The sequence below is a fragment of the Chelonia mydas genome, chromosome 7 (assembly GCF_015237465.2).
Source record: "Chelonia mydas isolate rCheMyd1 chromosome 7, rCheMyd1.pri.v2, whole genome shotgun sequence".
In the NCBI taxonomy this organism is placed as follows: Eukaryota; Metazoa; Chordata; order Testudines; family Cheloniidae; genus Chelonia; species Chelonia mydas.
Window position 1 is genome coordinate 28365949 of NC_057853.1, and position 20712 is coordinate 28386660.

At 41.2% G+C, this 20712-nt stretch overlaps 1 protein-coding gene across 3 annotated transcripts in view; it reads left to right on the forward strand.

Moving 5' to 3' along the window:
• FGD3 (FYVE, RhoGEF and PH domain containing 3) overlaps positions 1 to 20712 on the forward strand; it is a 191135-nt gene that overhangs the window by 113624 nt on the left and 56799 nt on the right. For all 3 annotated transcript variants that reach the window (XM_037903938.2, XM_043550848.1, XM_037903939.2), the window contains 3 exons: positions 9909 to 9998; positions 12799 to 12935; positions 16048 to 16204. In XM_037903938.2, coding sequence (XP_037759866.1) covers positions 9909 to 9998; positions 12799 to 12935; positions 16048 to 16204 — 384 coding nt within the window. The remainder of the gene's footprint in view (positions 1 to 9908; positions 9999 to 12798; positions 12936 to 16047; positions 16205 to 20712) is intronic.

The window sequence follows — 20712 nt, forward strand, 5'->3', positions numbered from 1 at the left end:
TTGTTTTTGTAAGGAATGCAGGCTCAAACCAGATTTATCCCTTGTGTAAATGCAATGGGATGGATTTGGTTCATTTTAAAGATGTGCTTTACTGACACACCAACATTTTATAAGATATTTGAGTTCCAGGGTGCAGCATTTATAATAATACTCCTTGCTCCTCTGAGATCATTTATGTAATTAAATATATATATAAATTTTTCATTGTGAGTTTTAAATAATATAAACCATGTGTTTGAAGTAAAGCTAATTGTTACTTTGCTTGGTGCTTTGAGTAGGTTAGGGAATCTGTAAATAGAGACTTAACTTTGCAATTTAAATGAGAAACTCTTGAGGGGAAGGAATTATCCCTATCGCCAGGATTTCAATATTACATTGCCACGTTGTCCTCCCTTCCGCCTCCTTGATTCTGCTCACTTTGACTGTTATGGTTGTTCGGTGCTATGGAATGAACTGGGGAAAGCCCAGAGCATGCTCATTGCCTTATCTGGCAGCCTTGTGGGGAGGAAAGCTGGGAAGGTTTCTTAGGCTGCCCTGTCCCGATTGACTGTTCCATTACTGCTCATTCTGAAGCTGTCAGCTGGAGAAAGGTAGGGCCCAATCAGGCTGAAAGTTTATTTCACTCTTCCCAAAACCAGTTATTGTGTGAAAGGGAGGTTTCCCTTAAAATTAAAAAGCACCTGCCCAGTTATAAGGGAACGAAGAAACATCAGTCACCATCAGCTCTTGAGATTGGGGGCAGAGAGAGTGCCTCCTCCCTGTCTGAAAAGGACTTTTTAGAAAAAAAACATGCCCGGGGTTGGACCTGTTTCTTCCTGCTTTTTCTCTACACACACACTCAGACCCATACAAGTGCCCCAGACGTTGCAGCCACTCAGCAGGGATAACTAGTAACTGTAGTACCATCCATGTCTCTGGAAAGCTTTGTATCTTGTAGTCCGAACAGGGTACATAGTAATTACAGCTGCAGGTTGGTTTAATAATGACTTGATGATTCCCAGTCCACCAATTTAAGTGGAGATCATGAATAATTGCTGATCTTTCTTCCCCCCACACTGTATTTTTCACACACACACACACACACAAAAACAACAACCTTTTGAATCAGTAAACCTTTGCTGGTGAAGTACTATTCCCTACTGTGAAGCTTGCATTTTTCTCTTTAGACTAGCTTTAAATACCCTATGTCATGTAGCTTGTCTTTGGAGTCTAACACATCTCACTATCAGCACACAATTATTGGAATATATTTTTAAAGTAATTGGGATTTTTATATGTCTTTTGTCAAAATGAAAATGGACAGGGGAGCTTATCAGTTTTGATAATGTCTCAGAAAACGTCATCAGCGGAGAAACTGAGACATGTTAGCCTTGATATACTTACAAGAGAGTGAATGAAATGAAAGTGGGATTGGAGCCACTATCATGTTCTGTAGACTGTTAATGTCAGGGTTTTTGGTGGAACTACGGCTTCGCATGGACTGAGTAAAACTTTTGAAAATGAGAACACTTTTTCATGTCTTTTTATTTAAATGTTTGCAGTAAAAGGAAAAATAAGTAGAGAAACTCCTCAGCAGACAAACCCCCCCTCCCACGTTGTCCATCATTGTACTATTTGAGTGCCTTTCACATAACAACGATGGCAATAGCAAAGCCTATAGGGGACTTCATGGAGTCTCTGGCTTATCTCTTTTTGTGGCTGAAAACTCTGTTTGGTGTAGGGATTTGGGGTTTTTTGTTTTTTGTTTTTTCATTGATTTGTTTTTCAGTTTTTGTTGGAGGGTGTCTTTGGATAGAAAGGGGCGTCGATGTTGTGTTATTTCTATGGTATTTGCAGTGTTGTTCCCAGAATATGAGACACAAGCTTGTCTCCTTCACCAACAGAAGTTGGTCTAATAAAAGATATTATCTCACCCACTTTATCATTACAGTGGTGGAAAGACGTCGTCAAGTAGGAAAGTTTTGCAATGTTTCCTAAAGATGCTCAGGCTCTGGAGTCATCTAAATTTCTCTGGACGTTCATTCCATAGCTGGATCCCCTCATTGTCCCTAGCTCTCATGTACTCCATCCTGGGCTGTGTGATCTGCACTGTCTCAGGGGAGCACAACTGTCTTGGTAGTTCATAAATCGTAATTAGGTCTATAATGTAATTGGAGATTGATCTATTTATTCCATTGAAAATTAGAAACAAGATATAGGTCCTGCTGTGACTATGTAACTATACAATAGATTATTTCTTACAAAGAGGCCAAAAACCCCACACCTCAATCTCAAAGAAAGATCTTCCTGTTCTCTTGCTATTTTCTATTCCCACTACCACCCAGGGCCAATAATACCTCTTGGTGAGGAGAGATGCAGAAGTATAGGCTGTAACTATGTGTGTGGGTTGGCTTCTATATCATCCTGGATTATGGGCTGACCAAGATGGGTTTATTCACGGGATTTGGCCATATTGGATCTCGTTACTCCATCAAGTCCAGTATTCTGTTGCTTACTGTGACAAGTATCTGCATAGAACTCTGCATATTTGTTGTCTGTATAGTTAATTGAAAGTTCAGCCTGTCTCAAGGTTGAAGAACTATAAGTGGAGTTTCAGTTCCAATTTTGTGGCATAATTTATCTGTTGGGAAACTTCACCTGGATTTCTGGGTCAAACTATTGGTCAGATTATCTCTGTGTTTTCAGAATTACTTTCTTTGCCTTAAAGAGGATGTGAAATCATTATGTTTGCTTCCTGATTCAACCTTTAAAGTCGCCCCATTCTAAAGGTTGAAACACATTTCTTAATTTATTTCTTTAGTGGCTTATGTGCAATGGAGTGTTGCTTCTTTCTTTCCTAAGTCAGTGACATTTAAAGGCCACAGATAGATCCACCTAGTTTTCCCTAAAGTGCGCAGCTGCTTTGTCAGTCTTTTTGTCTTAATGGTGGTTAAGAAACAATGGATTTGCTATCTAATCACAATCAATTTATTGGCAGCCCCTGGGATAGTGAGGCATCCAGGCTATAAGGAAGTGGATTTAATAGCCTAGGAAATAGATTACCTTTCACTACTGTTTTCAACATTTTTTTTTTTGAGTAGGAATTTTTTCCATAACAATTATTTGCCAGAAACTTTTGTGATTTTAAAAAGAACTTGATCATATTTGACTTTGGATTACTTTTCACATAAGATATACGTTGCTAGTCTGTCTGGCAAGATTCAAGACACACCCATCTTATAATAAATGGGAGATACTAGCTGCGTATTCCTGTTGACTTAACCTGCAGCTCTGCCTAGTCTATGAGGAGTTAGTGTCATGTGTCACTTGAACAGTAATTTTCCCCAGATTTAAAGTCAGGGCTTGGATTTGACCTGTTATTTCGCTGTGATGTATGTTCTTAACATAATCACTGCTCTAATGAGCTCCTCTGCAAGTGTGTGTGCTTTCTATGGGAGAGAACCCATGTGGAATTATGGGTGATTGTTCATTTGACCCTACTCTTCTTGTGTCCCCTCCCACTTCTACACAATATGCATATGAGGCAGAGTGCCCCCCATTTGCCTCTATGGGTGGGGGAGCTTAATGGGGCTGTCTGTGAAGGGGGACAGTCCCAGTAGTGAGGAAGGGGACACTCGATGAAGGACACAAAGTAGCTCTCCCTTCCCCCAACTCCCCCCCTCCCCCCCCCGGCCCCAAGTGTCTGGGACCCAATGGCCAGCTGGGAGGGAGAGGTGCTGATTGGCCAGCATTCCCCAGCTCCCAGGATTTAACCTGGAGTGGGGGCCATATCTAGCCTCTCTTGGCTCCATTCCAGCAGGAAAGAATTACTCACCACTCCCCTGCTTCCCTCTTGGTCTAGGGCAGAAGCAATCTGCACTCTCCCATTTGTTGGTACAGCTTAGTTCCCTTTTGGCTCTGGCTCAGCTGCACTGTCTCTTGCATTGGAGGGGAGGCGGGGTTTTGCAGAGCCTTGGCTATGCCCACTAACCCTCTCCTGTTTCCCCCACTCCACCCACTTCTGCAGGAGGAGTAGCAGTCCCAGCAGTGGCTGCTCTTCCTAATGTGTGCAGGTGAGCAATGTGGATAGCTTATCCCAGGGAACAAGCGAGCTCTTCATTCTCCTGAGTGGGTACATAGCAGGACATGTGATTGAGCTCTGAGGAAGTGCAGTGCACACTTACGGCGAGCAAACTGTCCAACTAGGCTTTGTGTGTGTAATTACCCATTTGCCTCTGTGACTTTGATAACTGCACACACAGTTTCAGAGATCCCTCTGCATATGCGTGAACCTGGGCCTCTGCTTTAGGAACATTTGGTCCAGTGTTTTTGCAAAAGTAGAATTTGCCCCCATTTTTTAGTGTTGTAGAATAACTATAGCCACATATGCGTTGTGGTTGGGAAGAAGTAATTGGACTATTTGAAAAGGAACAAATGACCATAGTGCAATCATTACTTTCAACACGCTGTAATAAGCTTCCCGTGTCTGCAAAATAAACGCCTACTGCTTCCCTTTTTCTTGTCCTTCTGCTCATTCAGCCAGCATAATACTTAAACTACTTCAGAATATTTTTAACAGCTGTAATATACAGCATGGCCATACTGACTAATCATCCAGCAAGACTATTAGGAAGAACAAAAGTTGAGTGTATTTATAACGCATGTGTATACGCAGTAGAAGAACATATTTTACAACTTCCTGAAAATTAGACTCGTGTTATCTGTATAATATGTGCTTATTAATAAAGCTAGCTTCACTGGTGCCCATTGTATAATATCAAGAATTTATTTATACATAGTCTGGAGTTTAAGTTTACAGGTATCTTTAGTCATTTATGCTAAATAAATAAAATAATCGCTCTGACCATTACTCCCAAGAGTAAAAGTTTATGTTTCAGTGCTGAGTTTATGCTTGGTAAAGCCTTGGAGCCTTAATCTTTTTGACATAATGCTGAACTCAATGGCTGAATGAGAACATTATAATCAGCTAGTGATTTCATTCCACACATCAATAGAGGCACTTATACAGCTCTTTTCATCCAGAAGATCTCAAAGCACTTTCCAGAAATGGGCAAACATCACTTTCTCCATTTTATAGGTAGGCAATGAGAGATTAAGTGAGTGATGTGATGTGATGGGGTCAGGCCGGACGGCTATAGGAGAGTGATCCTATTGAGTGCTTGGAAGTGGGTAGATACAAGCCCGCCCACAGCTAAAAGCCCCCCTCCCAGCCGGGGGACGAGCTACTGAGCCCAGAACTCAACCAAGTTTGGGGGACAACAGAGGAAAGAACAAGAACAGGCGTAGGGTTCAAACTGTGAAGACTAGGGAACCTGAAGAGGACACCGAGCAGAGAACCCCAGACAATGTCCACTACTCCTCAAAAGTATCCAAGGAGCCAGCGGACGCAGCCCAGAGGAACTCTGCCCGGATGTGTGAGTGGATAAAGGAACAAAAACAGGCTCCACAGTCACAGAGCCTCCGCTCAGCCAACCTCCTCTCCCTAGTGTTATAAATGGCCACCTTGGGCATAGCTAGGAGGAGGTTGACGAGGAGGTCCCTTGACTTCGTGGGGCCACGGGTGGGGTATGCATAAACAAACAGGTGCGGGGAAAAGTGCAGCCAGAACCTCAATAAGAGGTTCTGGAGGAGCCGGAAGAGGGGCTACAATCTGGTGCACTGAAGATACACATTTCCCTCATGCCACAGAAAGGACAGGCTTCAGGGATGGGAGTGAACCGCGCCAGGTACACGCTGTGCTCACAACTCCATGGTGGAGCCGCCAGCTGATATCCCCGGCGGGCTGCAAAACTAGGGTAGAATACAAGCTGGCGCACCGGGTTTCCCCACCCTCCATAGCTGGTAATAGATCCCGCTACTTGGTGTCCAGGCGGGGTGTGAGGGTGGGGAAATGAAGCGTGTGGAGCACGAACTTGTACAGCTGTTCTCTCAGTGCGGTTCAGAAACAAACCGGCTGCAGAGTACCCAGCTGGCTTGGGGTAAGAAGAGGACGGGGTAGGGAGGGCTCACGGGGCAGTGGCCCATTGGAAAGGTCCAGAAGGCCTGAGGTGAGGAGTGGGTGGGGAGTGTCCTCTCGCAGGACCCGCTCGAGGTCGACCCAAGAAGCGGGTAGTAAGGCGGCCTCAACCTCCTGAAGTACGCACCGCGGGGTCCAAAGGGTGGAGAGCCCCATGCGCCAACCTAGCCAATAAAAGGCAGGTATATTAGCCCCAGGATAAGCAGGTCACTTTTCCCCTGGTAAATGAACAGGGGTTACTCCAGGTTAATTAGGATAGCTGGGGCCAGTCAAGGGCCTGCCAGAACCTATTAAAAGCCTCCCCTCCAGTCAGATAGGTGCGCACAATAGGAGTTGTGGGAAGCAGGCATGCTACTGGAGAGCCGGACAGTGCGGACACTGACAAATGCCAGAGACAGACCTCACAGGTACAGAGATGAAGAGCAGGGGAAACCCTGCCCAAGAGGGCGTACAGCCCTTCCAGGCCCCAGAGGTTTGCGGAGAAGAGACTCCGCCAGAGGGGAGAGACTGAACTGGGTGCGTGGCCTGCCACCACAAAACCCGGAGGAGTTACCAGAGGCTAAGAGGCTCCCCTCCCACTCCCCTGTCAGGAAGGCTGGGAGGAACCCCTGCCCAGACAATGTGGGGGCAGTAAACCCAGGGGTGTGGGGAAATTCCCAGGGAGAGAGGAATCCCCCAGCCCCCTGCTAAGAGGAAGCACGGAACCCACCGAAGTGGAGAAGGAGCTCTGCCACAGTGTATAGCAAATCAGTGGTATGGTTTGGAAGAGAACCTGGGTTTCCTGATCCACAGGTCTGTGTTCTAAGCATGTGTTTTCTGGCTCACTCTTTTTCACCAACATTTGTTGTCTAACTCATATTGGGTTAAAACCTGCTTGCTTTACTCAAGTAAAGAGGCTTATTGACTTCAGTTGGATTATTTACATACATGAGTAAACTGAGCAAGAGTTAGCATATAATGTCTTCATCTATATGGCAGTTTGCTTTGTGTTAATTTTACCTTTATAAAATGTAGAGCCAGGAAGTTTCATGCTTTTTTTTGCCCTAGTATCTTTAAGGCCAGATTCTGTAATCTTACTCACATTGATCAGTACTTTACTCCAAGAATACTAATCGCAGAGTTAAGTATGGCTCAATCTTGGTAGAATCAGACCCTTAATTATTCAAACAACAGAAGGCTGCAAGAGTAGGACTGTCTATAACAATTAATTCACTTTGTTAAAGGTTATGCCAGTGAGAAAATTACCAACCAAGCATTCGTTTAAGACGTTCAAGGTGACTATACAGGGAAATGATTGAAAAATACAGCAACTTAAATGTCCATATCTCTGCCACCACCAGCAGTTGCTGCTGTAGTGTAATATCACTTTAAAGAATTAGGTCCAGCTTGAGCTAAAATTATCTTTAGCCATTGTTTGGTATTTAAACAGATGTCAACATGTTTTTTGGAAATGTAAACTGAGTTACAGACGGTGAGGCCCAGGACGTTAAAAGTAACTGTGTGCTATATAAAGCTTTACTTTTGAGAAGTAATGTATTTGGTTAAAACTAATTCTTTTCAAGTTCTGAATTCAAACAACTGAAAAGATAGCTTTAGTGGCTGGCATGGTGGTCAAGTTAAAGCAGGTTAAACTTCAAGCCTTTCACTTAGAAACTCCTTCATTTTCAGCAAAATTGGCAAGTAACTAACTTTCTCCCCATGAAGAGATCCATCCATTCCTAACAACTTGAACAACCAAAGAGATATCTTGGTATAAAGTAATATGTTTTTTTTATTTCCCTTTTGCAAGTTCAAAGGTTATGAAAGCAGTGGTGTCCCATCATTTACTATAAATAGTAGGCACAAAGATCAGTACTGATTCTGTGTAGAGTCAGGTAGGACACAATGCAATACGTTTAAAATGATACGTTATTTCAGTTCACTTTACACGCTATGATTTTAATATTGGGAGGGTTGCAATAAGAGCTTATTTCACAGGACAGCTATATCATAAATTATCCCATTGCCCACAGCAAGCTGCAATGCACAGTACATCGGAACTGAGGAATTGCATCAGAGTAAGATGAAAGAAATATCTTTACAGAACAATCAGGGAAATGGATTCCTATCCTCTGTCAGTTAGTGGTTGAATTAAGTTCTGAATCATGCATGTTTTATCCTAGCTAATGTAACTGTAGAGTTCTCATTTATCCATATAAATGTCTAATTTCTGAATTCTGCCAAGTTCTTGATCTCAATTCTATTTTGCGACACTGAGGTCCACAGGATAAATTTAAGTGTTTTCCTTTTATTAATTTAAATTTGTTGGCTTTAAGTTTCACTGAATGTTCCCTGGTTTTGATTATAAACAGGAATTAATAGGAACACTTGATTTACCTTCTCTATGCAAAAAGTACTCCATCAAGTCCCCTGTTATTTATCTCCTCTCTAAACAGTCCAGTCTTTTCAATATCTCCTCTAATGGAAATCTTTCATGCTTTTAATTATTTTTGTTACTTGTCTCTGGACCCTTCTGTTTTTCATGTGTTTTGGGGATTGGATGATCAGAAGTGGATGAAGTATTTCCTGTAAGGCTATACCATCCATTTATATTAATGACATTCTGATATTTTCAGTATTATTTTCTCTCTCGCTTGTAATCACCCCATTATTTTGCTTTTTTGATCACCACTGCACATTGAGCAGATGTTTTCATTGAGCTGCCGACAGTGAAATCCATGTTTTTCCCTTCAGTGGGTACAATTAACTTAGAATCCAGCACTCTGTGTAAGTAGTTCAGATTATTCCTTCAAAATATGTTAGATTCCCTTGAATTTCTCATCTCTGTGCCATTGCCCAATCATTGAGGTCTCTGGAGTTTCTCAGTCTTCTAGCCTTGACTAACCTAAATAATTTATATGTGCATATTTTGCCCTCTTTCTGCTCATCCATTTTTCCAGATTATTAAAGGTGTAATCATTTTAATACTAAATACTGATGCTAGTACAGAAACTTCTCAAGTTTCCCTATCTTTACACGGTAATCATCTGCTAATTTAAAAACCTGTATATTTTCTGATGGGACCACTAGAGAGAGAGGAGATATTGTTTCATCATAAGCACACAGTTTGCATTTAAAATCTTGGATACTACAAATTGTTGATGGATATTAAAGAATTTGTCAAGAGGATAAATGTATTTCAGTCTGCAACATGCTGACTCAATGAATTTTAAGAATTGAAAGGACTGAATTTATATACAGTCTAAGGCTAAACTAAGACTGAAGTGGGGACGTTATAATCAATGTCAAGTGATTGAATTATGTAAAAACCAGGACTGGGGAGAAATAGTTTGGTAGAAGGAATAGCACTAAGAATAATGGGATGAAAATAAGACAAGGTGAATTTAGCCTGAATATCAGAGAAAACTTCCTAATAGCAAGTGCAAGAACCTCTAAAGGGAGGTAGTGGAAGCTGCATCCTTATGCATTTAAAACTACACCATGCATTAGAAATATACTGTAGTGTACTCTGGTTTGTAGTCATAGCTCGTGAATTTAAAAATGGACATCAGGTAAAGTGGTGTCTAGCATGTTAGTCACCAGATTAGTGTGCTAATATTTGTAAAGGCCTGAAAACCGAGTTTAAAGGTTTTTCTGGTTTGGGGTATTCTATCATTTGTAGCAAAATAAAGAGAACGGAAGTGCTATCACAGCCAGCCATCACATGTTAATTAGGTTTTAGACAATAACTTTGAAAATGCACTAGCAGCAAACAGATCCTTTGATTAGAAATGCTGGGGCAGTTTCTCCCATGGGATGACTTAATACTAGTGAGTCTTGGGAAATAGAATGTTTGATGAAAATAGGGTTTATATTAATTCTTGGATAACTTCATTTGTAATATTTTTTTCAGTGTACAGAGCCGCAAAAGCTGTTCAACATTGCCAATGAACTGCTTCATACAGAAGAGGCTTATGTTAAAAGACTGCATCTACTGGACCAGGTAATTCTGCTTAGATCAAGTTGTGCTTCATTTTCAATACACAAAACAGATTTCTTCAGATAAATGTGGATGTTGTGATTACTTTGTACATAGTTTAAGACTTTTTCTGTGACATCAGATTATTAGTAAGGACAAGTAAAATTTGGGTAAACATTATAGGTAGGTTTGAGAGTTGGCTTGGTAATTTCCCCTTAAAATCATGGATGAGTCATAGAAAGTGTTACTAAAATGCAGTCATGATCTTGCCATTTCTTAATAGGTTACTCACTGCAAGACATTTCTTCCTCTCCATCCTCCAGCCCACAGTCCTATTTCTACTTCCTTTTTCTCTGGCTTCCAGTATTCCTACACTGGCTGGCATTTCCAGCTCAGGCTCCAGATGAACAGCTCTTATACCATTTACAACTCAGCCTACAGGTATTGCACATGCTTTGGTCCCCATTAGAGTGATTGTGCACAAAGTATGTTAAGTGCACATGGTAGAGAAGCTGGTTGCAAAAGCCAAAACTGGTTTTGCTGGTGGAAGGAGGAGTTCAGCTTACTAGAGACAAAACAGTAGATGTTGGTTGAAGACAGTGGTGGTGGAGAAGGGCTCTAAACAGCTACCACCTAATTTTTTTTTTAAATCCCTTGATCTGTGCTGAGTACCATTAAAACAGGCCGTAAGGAGCAGGAAAGAATTAACTCAACTACCAGCACTGTAGGGACCACAAAGAGGAAACAGTTACTGAACAGATACTGAAAGGAAATCATGGGCACAGTAAAGTGCTTTGTGATATGATAGGATCTGTGACAGCTTTGTGACCGCTGACAGGCTTTTGTCAGTAGGAGTTGGGCCTGCATCAGCTCAGCAGAATCAGGCCCTTTATGTCTCTGGATTCTTCACCTGGCCACACTCTTTAATTTACCTCCTTCATGTTGTGGGTAAAAGTAAAACTGGTGCAACGATACTGCAGTTTTTAACTTCATTGGTGTGTTTAAAATGGTCAGCGGTTAGAATTGTTTAGAAAAGTTGACTCCAGTGTCTGTAGTACTGTGATGTTTTGGGGATCACCCAGATCAGTAAGATGTTCTGTCACCTCCAGCTCTGTCACCTTAGTGTGCTTAAAAGCTGTGCTGCTATGGCTCAGATCCCTGATGCCAGTAGCCTGCCCAAGGTCTCATCCTGGCTTCCACCAGCCTAGTTACTCCTTGCAGGCTGATTTCAGGAGTCCTTCCAGTTCTGAGTCTCCCCATCTTTCACAAGTTCTTAACTCTGACTTTTCTCTTCCTGTCACCCCAAAGGCGTGAAACCAGTCCTCCCCCCCACTCCACACAGTTTGCACAACAGAGACCTCCGTAGGATAAAAATAAACAAAAGGGTTGTTTAGTAGAAAAACCACAGACTCAAACATGAAATAGTAAGGGAAGCCAACATACACAAGTGACACAGAAAATAAATATAAAGGCACCAATTCAGGTGTAAAACTTCTATATTAGATAAAGTCCCTTTTTGAATACAAATTACCTATTGCATTTGAACAGTTTTCCAGGCTACCCCTAACTCTGGGGGGAACCAGCATTTCACAGACAGCTTCCCACTTAGAAGCTGTCCCTCTGTTTCTGAACAGATTTCACTTTAGCCCCCTTCCATTTTAAAAGGGCTTGCAGGTTCAGTTTTGTGGGTCTCTCTTCCCGTCCTCGTCCTCCCCCCCCCACCCCACCCCCCCGTCAGTCACTATAGATATTCAAAGTGGGGGAAACTCCCTCCTTTCTTAGTTTTCAAAGCCTGGGGTTTTCTTTTCAGTTTCAAGTTGTTCCCATTTACTTTGATTTTTCCTCAATGTTTTTTTCCTGGGCTGAACGATTGCTTGGTGCGTGGAGTGAGTCCCATCTGATTGGGGAAGCAGCCCCTCCCTGCCTGGCTGCCCATCAACCCATTGTGAAGTGGAGGTGAAACTGCACCACAGATTATGAGCACAGTTTCCTATATACACAAATACATAAATTCCTAACCACAATCTGTATACATGTGTCGTAATGAGCAGCAATTTCTGAACACTACAAGCTTTCATAAAAGACCAGGCTCGATATTTTTTTTTAATACCACACTAATACAGGATGCAGTCAATTGGTTCAACTGCTCATTTTGGGGATTTAAACCTCTTCTTCCACTGCGGGGGTCTGGACCATGATTGTCACCCAGGCAATTGTGCAATTTATGAATGTGGGAGAAAGAAGGAATAAAAATGGTGAATCACTTTGGTAAGTCAGGTGTGCAGGATTTCTTAACAATGAAATCTGTCCTCTTGCTATGAATGCAGTTAGGGAAGTCATTATTTGTATAGAGCCCTTTACACTCTGCCCCCTGGACTAAAGATTTCTATGGAAATTTGGGGTAGGTTGGGTTTGGATGAGCAGAGGTCTATTTCCAGGGGCTTTGGGAAAATCTAAGGAGTGCTTTTCACTTTCATTCATGTACAGAGTACTTTTGTCCTGGACCGAGTAAAGACAGGTAGGAAAAAAAATCTGCTTTTCTTCAACTAGTTTTCACATCAAAAAACTACTAAACTAGTTTTAAACCTAAATGGGTTTAACCTCCCCATCTGAATGAGAATCAGTCTTGTTTAACAGATTACTCTGTATGACATACAATGTAGCTTCAAAGAAAAAAACAGAAAAATACACACTCCAAAATAAAGAATGTGTGATCCTATACTAAAGCACATTAGTCATCTTTTAAATAATATGGTTCATAACATAATGCCAGGTTTTAGATTTATATTAAGTAACTGGTAATATCTTGTTTTTTCCCATGCAGGTTTTTTGCACTAAATTGTCAGAAGCAGGTGTTCCAACCGAAGTGATAACTGGCATCTTTTCAAATATTTCCTCCATCTATTGCTTCCATGGACAATTTCTCCTGCCTGAGCTCCGAACAAGAATTACACAAGAGTGGTGGGTAAACCAATGTATTACAAATAAACATTCAGTTTGCAGGTGATCTAGCAGTCAGAAAGCCTAGTCTTACAACAGAGGTTTTAATTACACAAGAACATACTATTTCCCGTATAATACAGAAGGTCATCATACGTTTTTTAATACATGCCAAGATACAAAGGCAAACCTAAATAAAAAAAATATTGTCTCAGAGTGCTCTGTGGGTCCAAAACATTGCAAGAGCTGTCCTCCTTGACAGTATTTCCACCATTCCAGTGTTACAATGCCATAAGACAGCCAGATCACTTACTGTTTTTTGTTACTTTGGCCCCACAAGTGGTTCTGTGAGGCAATCAGAAAGGCAGTGGCAAACATCAACATATATACTTATACAAGGATGCTAGAACGCTCCTATAATGGAATAGCTTTTTGTGTGCTATATCTAAGGCTTGATTTGATCAGTCCATTTCTTTAAGAACTAAGTTGTGATTATGTTAAGATTAACTGTAAATATAATTTTTTAATAGAAATAGTTTCACACAATGTATGAAGCATCTAGACAAGTTACGTAGATCTGCAAATCTGTTAGTTTATTGTCAAGTCTGTTCCAATAGTGTTTTACACCTTACATCAAATTCTATTTGACTCTGAAATCCAAATTCATTGTCTCCTGCAAGATAAACTGCTATAATCATAATTATATTAACATCCACATTGTACACATACAAGTATTTCTTTAAGCATAAGCAGATGTTTTTGTTGAATGTTTAATAATGTTTATGCTCCAGTTAGACCCTGAAAATTGCACCAAGTTGTAAATACAGAAGCTCTGGAATGCAAGAAAGACAGGTTATTTGTAAGATAGACCTAGAAAATTAAATTTGAGATGACATGTTGGCTGTAAAGACTTTTCTTCCTATAGAAAGCATAGTGTGTTCTGACACAGTGTTTTTATATTAAACTATAAAGTCAACCAAAAGTTAACCTGCTCATCTACTCTGAAATTATGGAGACAAGATCAGAGTTCACATCTTACTCTGCTGAGTCCACTCTTTTTCAAATTGTACATCAGTGACCAGAGGAAATAAGCAAAAAGATTGCCACATTTGAACATTACTGGAAACTATGGGACAGCCATTACTTAAGATGAGGAAGACTAGACACCAGAAGGGTGCTGGGAAGTCAAACGCATGCGTGGGCTATTAAATGACTAGTGCAGTTTAACGTAGATTAAAATTAAAGTCATAAGCTTTGTGTTGGGGTGAAATGACAAGAAGGCATTGTCTCCTAATGGCCATGACCTGCAAGACAGCCACTGGGAGAAAGGTCCAGCTTTGAGAGTGAATAGAAACTTAGAGCTGGCATTTGCAAAAAGTCTAAGAGAGTTAGACACCCATCTCCATAGAAACTTGTGCTTCTACTGAACTTCCTTTGGGCTCCTTGGAAAATCCCAGCCTACGTCTATTAGTTCTAGAATTGCCACCTAGGATTTCTAATATTAGCACATAGCTATCTAAAGATGTCACTGTGCTTAAGCCTTACAATACCCGTATGAGGTTAGTGAGGGTTGTTATAGACAGGAAAACTAAAGCTCAGGAAAAGCAGCAAAGAGTCCTGTAGCACCTTATAGACTAACAGAAGTACTGGAGCGTAAGCTTTCGTGGGTGAATTCCCACTTCTTCGGATGCATGTAGTGGAAATTTCCAGAGGCAGGTATAAATATGCAAGCAAGAATCAGGCTAGAGATAACGAGGTTAGTTCAATCAGGGAGGATGAGGCCCTCTTCTAGCAGTTGAGAGCACCAACTGCTAGAAGAGGGACTCATCCTCCCTGATTGAACTAACCTCGTTATCCCTAGCCTGATTCTTCCTTGCATATTTAAACCTGCCTCTGGAAATTTCCACTACATGCATCAGAAGAAGTGGGTATTCACCCACGAAAGCTTATGCTCCAATACGTCTGTTAGTCTATAAGGTGCCACAGGACTTTTTGCCACTTTTACAGATCCAGACTAACACAGCTACCCCTCTGATACTTAAAGTTCAGGAAGTGTGACTTGTCCTGGTCACATAGGACTGAAACAGAACCCAAATCTGCCGGTTTCCAATCCAGCCTTATTCCAACATTGTGATGGTTGGGCCAGTTAACCATTATTGTAGTTATTCCTTCCCTTGTGTGTGAAGTCAGAAATAGGAATGCAAATGCGCAGATAAGGGATAACACCATCTCCTGGCTCCTGAATAAAATCTTTTCTAATAAGCTCTATGTACATACTGAGGTCTTGTCTCTCCTAGGCCTCCATTCTTGTCTGATTTCTGGCCCTCTCATGCTGCTCCAATGGCATAACGGGGATAGAAAGTAGCTGAAAACTTCCCCAGCCCAGGAGGGATCCTGAGAAATGCTCTGTTCCTTTGTGACCCCAGTTGAAAAGACATGTCGGAGGATGAAGGGAGTGTGACCAGGCTGGCAGCTCTCTGTGCTCAAGCTATTCTGGGCTGCAGCGCAGCCCATAAATGAGTATGGAAAGCTTCTGGAAATTAGAGTAACCCTGTGGCGGCTCTGACTCTTTCTGCGGGCTGGGCAGACCCCCAATCAAGCCTTAAATTTAGGAGATATGAAAGTCTAGATCCAACTTTGCTCCCAGCCCCCACTTCCTGGGCTCTGCCTCCTGAGGGGCCCAAAATATGGAGGGAGCATTTATTCAGGCTATTCTGTTTCCTATATTGTGAAAGTGAATTTGTGGGAAGTTCTTCATGTATTACTGAGCTTCTGTGTCCTCCCTATGTGCTAACATGTAACTCTCAGGTGGAGTGCCTAGATGTAACTACATGGCCTCTTTGCATCTTCAGTTCTTTTGCTATATGGAAAAAAAAATAATTGTGAAAAATCACAGACTCTTTTCAGTAAATTACTTTTCTTATTGGACAAAAATCTAGATTATTCTCTTAACAAAATTTCACAGAGCTGAATTCAGCCTTAGTGTAAGTCTGGGTGAGCCCCTAGTGATGTCAAAAAGGAATTGCCCCTTTCTGCACCAGGGCTAAAATTGGGTCGAAGTAAGTGTGTGTGTATGTGTGTGTGTGCAATAGTGTGGGTTTCAAGACATGTTTATCTGCCTTCTTTGCAATAGGAATGCAAACCCACGGCTGGGAGACATCCTTCAAAAACTGGCTCCCTTTCTGAAGATGTATGGAGAATATGTAAAGAACTTTGACAGAGCAATGGACATGGTGAACTCATGGATGCAGCGATCATCTCCATTTAAAGATGTCGTTCAAAATGTACAGGTATAAAGCCATTCCTTTCAATACATCTCCAGCTTGATGGGATTTTAATTCTTCTTGCCTTTCCAGTTCTAGCACTCCACAGTGGGTCGCAGGGTAATGTTCGTAGAGTGCTGAAATATAAATATAGTAAAAATCCTTTCTTCTCCTTCTGCATGTGACAAACCTCACTACACAGGTGGAGTATTTCTCCAACATGATTTGGGGACTCTCTGTAAGCTATGACAATAATGCAAAGTTACTCTAATTTTGGTTGGCTTTATTCCCTTTGTTTACAGAGATTTTAAAAACACTGAACTTATCTCCTTTATTATTCTAAAAACTTAACACTGAGTTTGTCCCTAAGGCAAAAAAGGAATAGGATAGGGATACTGTAGCTATACACATTGTATATTAATCTTTTTAAAATTTCTTTCCCTTCTTACTAATAAAACATTAATTTTAAAGTGAAAAATTAAAAGCATAATACATATTTTGATTTTCTTAGCTTGTTTGCAGTGGGCACCTCATTCTCCTTGGACGATGAAAGCAGAGCATTCAGTTTCATTTTTATTTCTAGTCAGTTTAATTTTCTGATGCTTATGCTGCAACACAGAGCTCTTGTTTGGGCTAATGATTTTTCAGGAGAATGATTTACCTAAAACTTTCAATTGTAATGAAAAATAAACAATGAAAGCCTTTCTGCTCACATCAATATGCTTTGTAAAAATGTTTCCTGTTTCTTCCTTCCTTCTTTCTTTGCATGAGTCCAGAGCCAGACAAGTTAGGAATGTAGTTGAGGCCCAGCATATTTGCAGGTGCAGGGAGAGCATCCACTGTTCTTTGCAAAGAACAGTGACTAGCAGGGAAAGGGTTAATGCTTTCTCTCTGTGCACAGAGGAAAGACCACAGCGGCATGCCCGAAATGCAGGGATGTCCTGGTGGTAGGGCTGGGCCAGCTGTCATGATTCTTTTTCCCTCCTTCTCCCCCAACCCCGCACTGCAAGAGAAGAAGTGGTCCAGGGCTGGTTACCCATGTGAGTCAGAAGCTCCTTCCTGGAGCTGGTAGAGGGGAGAATATTAATTGGGAAAGTTGTCCTTCTACCAGACTTGTACTACAAATGCCCTTTTCTACCTCAATCGTCTGTCTAATCTTGGACTAAGCAAGGTTTTGATTATTCTGACTGGGGTCTGAAAAACTAAGTGCTCCTTTTGGTTGAAATTTGAGATCCTGGCACATGGGCCCCAAATGGAGCATTGCTTGTGTGATTTGTCTGAGAGCTCTGGAGTGTACTCTCTGCAGGGCTCCCTGATTCTTTCTGCTTGTGCCAGCAGACTGTCTCGGCTCGCTTCCACTTTGGCCCTCACGCGCCAAACCTTCCCAGCCCAGTTCTCCAAAACAACACACAACTGGTCTTTACATTTTGATCTAAAAATCTGTAGACCCTTTAAAATAGAGCAGTGTTGTTATAATTCACTCTTGTCCAAGACACAGTCCCACTGACTTCAGTTTGTATCAGGCCCCTTGGTGAAGGTTCCTTTCTCAAGAATATGGGAGCCCCACTGTAACTCACTATATGTCTTACTTCCTGCAGCAAGGAGATGTATATTTCCCTAAAATTCTGCTGTGTCTCCTCTGTCACATCACCAAACAGGCTAACCACACAAATGGTTCACATTAGCTGTCAGAGCCCACAAAACATGCCTGCAGCTATCTGCGATCATGAGTGTCCTCTGCTGCCCCATGAAAAGAGTTCTTGACAAGTAAGTTTAACACAGGGGTTATACCTGGAGCTTCAGTTCTGAAGCCCAGTGGTGGTAATCTAAAATGGCAACACTGTTAACTATTTCACTGCTGATTATTTTAGCAGAGATGTGCAGCTTGGTGGCTAGATCTCCAACTGGTGTGTCAATAGGCCCTAATCTATTGCCTGAGGATTTACCCAGCATGTGTTCTGCAAATCTCAGTGGCCTCTCTGGTGCCCTCTTACCAGCTTTTCCTTTATTTTTGCCCCTATAGCTGTTGTGACACGCATTGTCATGGTCAATACAAAAGCCTGTAGCTCTCAAAAATGGAAAATGCAGCCCACGTAAAACAAATTGGATTTAATGTCTGCATATGGGCTACTGAACTGATTGTATTTATTTTCATATTTAATTAATTTCAAACCCGACATTTTCATTTTAAATGAAGCTGCCATAGGATTTCCTGTCTCTGATGCCAGCACATCAAAGAACCCAGGAACCTTGCTACAGAGATTTAGCTCCCCCTTTCCATGGAGCCTTCAACTACAGATAGAGAATGTCCAGTAGTTTAATGTGATTTCTGTTGGTTAGTCCTTTGACCTTTGCCCTTGCTTTGCAAAACACCACTTGAAATGTGTTGTAATCCTTCAGAAATGCACTGTCACTCATGTTTTATTGCTTAATTATGAAATTCCATGCAGGTTGTTAATAACACTCTAGGGATTGTTGAATGGCATAGTTTTTCAGGTTGAGGAATTAGCAATAATTAAATTGAGCTCATAAACACCTGACATTTTTTACTGCAAAAAGCCATAACTGATCACAAGCTATTGATTGTTTACTTTAGGCAACTTTAAAGGGAAATACATCCCTATGTGTTACCATTATATCCAACTTCTGGGGCTAATCCTGCTAGGTGTTGAGTGCCCCCAACTCTTATTACAGGCTCAAACCTTACATTCCTGACCAAAATGACACATTGATTTTTCTGAAGTCATAGGAGACTTGTACAATCTCCTGTCTTAACAGAAAGACTGTTTGCTTTGTGAGAACTCGCTTTTCATGCACATCTGGTACTCTCGCCGAGGTTTTTTGTATTTATAGGTTTCACACCATTCTGCAGCCCGGCTCTCACTTGAACTTGTTTAACGCCAAAGTTTGAAATGCCTGCTGCTTCCTTTTAGATTAAATGGATTCTGAAGATGAGAGACATGGTGCTTTATTCTTAGTTGTAGCAGTAAAGCTGGGCAAAACACTTCCATGTAAAATCTCACCAATTTCTTCCCCACCCCATTCTTTGTCCAAATTTTGAATTTTTCAAATTTTCACATCAACACCAATTATTGATTTGTCTAAAAGTAATGGCCACTGACCCTGAATAGGGGTCATACAAATAGATCGTAAGAAATGATCCCTGCCCTTAAGAGTTTACAACCTAATTAAAACAAGATACAAATCACTCGCTTGGTGCAACAAACACATGGAAGAAATGGTGTGTGTGGGTATCAGTGAGAAGGAAAAGTGACTGTAGAAGAAGTGGTTGTATGGATTAATTATTTGCATATGCATTAAGAGAAAACAAAGCACCTGATTTTCACTGGGGTCTAAGTTTGATTTCCTCTTATATACTGAGACATGTATATGCTCACTTTGGTGCACTAATGAGTCTACATTGAATGGAAGCAATTGGGTTTTTGTGACCGCAGATTCCATCAGCTGTGCTTGAGCTTACGGGAGTTAGCAAACCATGTGTGTGTACATGTACTGTCACACATACACTTGCATAAATAAAACAGTTATATAAAATACCCCCCTGTTTAGCAGTTTAGCAGTTATATAAATCTATCCCCCTATGATCATTTGGCAGTTCCCTGCGGACGTCCCAGTAGAAGTGAATTTTAGTGAAGGATTAGAAGGATGACCGGGTATCGGCTTTGAGGGCTAGTTTGAAGATGCCATTGGAGGCATGATAGAAGAAGGTGTGAAGATGCTTGTTGGGGAATTGGGCAAAAGGGCAACAGAGGATGTCATCCTTGTGGGGGGATGCATGATGCAGTAAGATACAAAAGCGAATAAGCGAGTAGTATAATTCTCCATTTTACTTTTCTCTTCCTGGAATCTTTAATTCTTTCCCTCCCAATTGTGGCATCTGAGAAACGTTATGCTGTAGATCTCTGAAAGATAATAAATTCACCTCAGCCACCATAAACAGCAGCAGTGTTCAGTACATGGTGACAGATTATTTTTAAAGTAAATTTACATCTTTGAATTACTGGAAAGATGGCTAATATTTTTCTGTCAGGTATTTGCCTCATTATCTCCCAGAATCAGGCAAGTCAGCATTATGTCTTCAGCTGTAATATTTCTGAGAAGTATTGGAAATACTTGACACAAACATCTTTTGGCTGAGGAATAGAATACAGAAATTAATGTGGTGGTTGAGGGGATGCTAGTATTCAAACAGAAATATATGACTGGACCAAAACTTGGTCCAAAGGATTTATTTTACTAGATAGGCTGAAGTATTAATTCCATAGAGGAAGGATGTGTTTGTGGTTAAGACACTGAACTGGGATTGAGGAGTTGTCGGTTCAGTTCATGGCTCTTCCAGAGGCTTCCCATGTGCCCTGGAACAAATTACTTAATCTTTCTCTGCCTCACTTTCCCCACCTGTAAAACAGGCATTTTACTTCCTTAGCATGAATATTGTGAATATAAATACTTGGAATAGTATAAGTATCATGATGATTGGGGCCCGATGAGTGCCTTGATAGGTAACCATTTAA